This window comes from Babylonia areolata, chromosome 16 (genome assembly GCF_041734735.1).
Source record: "Babylonia areolata isolate BAREFJ2019XMU chromosome 16, ASM4173473v1, whole genome shotgun sequence".
Classification (NCBI taxonomy): Eukaryota; Metazoa; Mollusca; class Gastropoda; order Neogastropoda; family Buccinidae; genus Babylonia; species Babylonia areolata.
Genome location: NC_134891.1, coordinates 22,200,007 through 22,202,506, shown reverse-complemented (window position 1 = coordinate 22,202,506; position 2,500 = coordinate 22,200,007). Strand labels below are relative to the sequence as shown.

General features: G+C 41.7%; 1 protein-coding gene across 2 annotated transcripts in view; it reads left to right on the top strand.

The window, feature by feature from the left end:
- LOC143290928 (calmodulin-like) overlaps positions 1-2,500 on the top strand; it is a 56,544-nt gene that overhangs the window by 52,768 nt on the left and 1,276 nt on the right. For both annotated transcript variants that reach the window (XM_076600495.1, XM_076600496.1), the window contains one exon: positions 1-100. This exon is cut by the window's left edge and continues 146 nt beyond it. In XM_076600495.1, the coding sequence (XP_076456610.1) occupies positions 1-100 (100 nt within the window). The remainder of the gene's footprint in view (positions 101-2,500) is intronic.

The window sequence follows — 2,500 nt, the reverse complement described above, 5'->3', positions numbered from 1 at the left end:
CAAGCCATGTCCAAGATGGGGCAGAACCTGACTGATGAGGAAGTGGAGAACATCATTCGCGATGTGGATAAAGATGGTGACGGCTTCGTCAACTATGAAGGTATGAGACTATGAAGTTTGGGGGCTTTGTCAATTATGAAGTTATGGGGCTTTGTCAATTATGAAGGTATGGGGCTTTGTCAACTATGAAGGTATGGGGCTTTGTCAACTATGAAGGTATGAGGCTTTGTCAATTATGAAGGCATGGGGCTTTGTCAATTATGAAGGTATGGGGCTTGTCAGTTATGAAGGCTTTGTCAATTATGAAGGTATGAGGCTTTGTCAACTATGAAGGAATGGAGCTTCGTCAACTATGAAGGCATGGGGCTTTATCAGTTATAGAGGTATGGTGCTTCGTCAATTATGAAAGTATGGGGCTTGTCAATTATGAAGGCTTTGTCAATTATGAAGGTATGAGGCTTGTCAATTATGAAGGCTTTGTCAATTATGAAGGTATTGGGCTTTGTCAACTGTGAAGGCATGAGGCTTTGTCAACTATGAAGGAATGGAGCTTTGTCAATTATGAAGGAATGGAGCTTTGTCAACTATGAAGGTATGGAGCTTTGTCAATTATGAAGGAATGTGGCTTTGTCAATTATGAAGGTATGGGGCTTTGTCAATTATGAAGGAATGGGGCTTCGTCAGTTATAGAGGTATGGTGCTTCGTCAGTTATGAATGCTTTGTCAATTATGAAGGTATGGGGCTTTGTCAATTATGAAGGCATGGGGCTTTGTCAATTATGAAGGTATGAGGCTTTGTCAACTATGAAGGTATGGGGCTTTGTCAACTATGAAGGTATGGGGCTTTGTCAATTATGAAGGCTTTGTCAATTATGAAGGTATTGGGCTTTGTCAACTATGAAGGTATGAGGCTATGTCAACTATGAAGGCATGAGCCTTTGTCAATTATGAAGGAATGGAGCTTGGTCAACTATGAAGTTATGGGGCTTTGTCAATTATGAAGTTACGGGGCTTTGTCAACTACGAAGGAATGGGGCTTTGTCAATTATGAAGGAATGGGGCTTTGTCAACTATGAAGGTATGGGGCTTTGTCAGTTATGAAGGTATGGGGCTTCGTCAATTATGAAGGTATGGGGCTTTGTCAATTATGAAGGTATGGGGCTTTGTCAACTATGAAGGTATGGGGCTTTGTCAACTATGAAGGAATGGGGCTTTGTCAACTATGAAGGTATTGGGCATCGTCAGTTATAGATGTATGGTGCCCCTTCAGTTATGAATGTATAAGGCTTTGTCAATTATGAAGGTATGGGGCTTTGTCAACTATGAAGGTATGGGGCTTTGTCAACTATGAAGGGCTTCGTCAATTATGAAGGTATGGGGCTTTGTCAATTATGAAGGTATGGAGCTTCGTCAGTTATAGAGGTATGGTGCTTCGTCAATTATGAAAGTATGGGGCTTCGTCAACTATAGAGGTATGGGGCATCGTCAGTTATAGAGGTATGGTGCTCCGTCAGTTATGAAGGTATAAGGCTTGGTCAATTATGAAGGTATGGGGCTTTGTCAACTATGAAAGTATGGGGCTTTGTCAACTATGAAGGAATGGAGCATCGTCAACTATGGAGGCATGGGGCTTTGTCAACTATGAAGGCATGAGGCTTTGTCAATTATGAAGGTATGAGGCTTGTCAACTATGAAAGTATGGGGCTTTGTCAACTATGAAGGTATGAGGCTTTGTCAATTATGAAGGTATGAGGCTTTGTCAACTATGAAGGTATGGGGCTTTGTCAATTATGAAGGTATGAGGCTTTGTCAATTATGAAGGAATGGGGCTTCGTCAATTATGAAGGTATGAGGCTTTGTCAACTATGAAGGTATGAGGCTTTGTCAATTATGAAGGAATGGAGCTTCGTCAATTATGAAGGCATGAGGCTTTGTCAATTACGAAGGAATGGGGCTTTGTCAATTATGAAGGCATGAGGCTTTGTCAATTACGAAGGAATGGGGCTTTGTCAATTATGAAGGTATGGGGCTTCGTCAACTATAGAGGTATGGGGCATCGTCAGTTATAGAGGTATGGTGCTTCGTCAATTATGAAAGTATGGGGCTTCGTCAACTATAGAGGTATGGGGTATCGTCAGTTATAGAGGTATGGGGCTTTGTCAACTATGAAGGCATGAGGCTTTGTCAACTATGAAGGTATGGGGCTTGTCAATTATGAAGGCATTGGGCTTCGTCAAGTATGAAGGTATGTGGTCATAATCGTCAAGTTCGTTTGTTCTTTTGCTCTTTTTGGTATGTGGTCCGTTTGGATGTGTGTGTGTGTGTGTGTGTGTGTGTGTGTGTGTGTGTGTGTGTGTGTGTGTGTGTGTGTGTGTGTGTGTGTGTGTAATGTGGATAAAGATGGTAACGGCTTCGTCAGCCATGAAGGTATAATTATATAAAAGTCAAAATCGTTAAGTTCGTTTTTGTTCTTGTGGTGTGTTTGGTCGTGTGGTTTTGT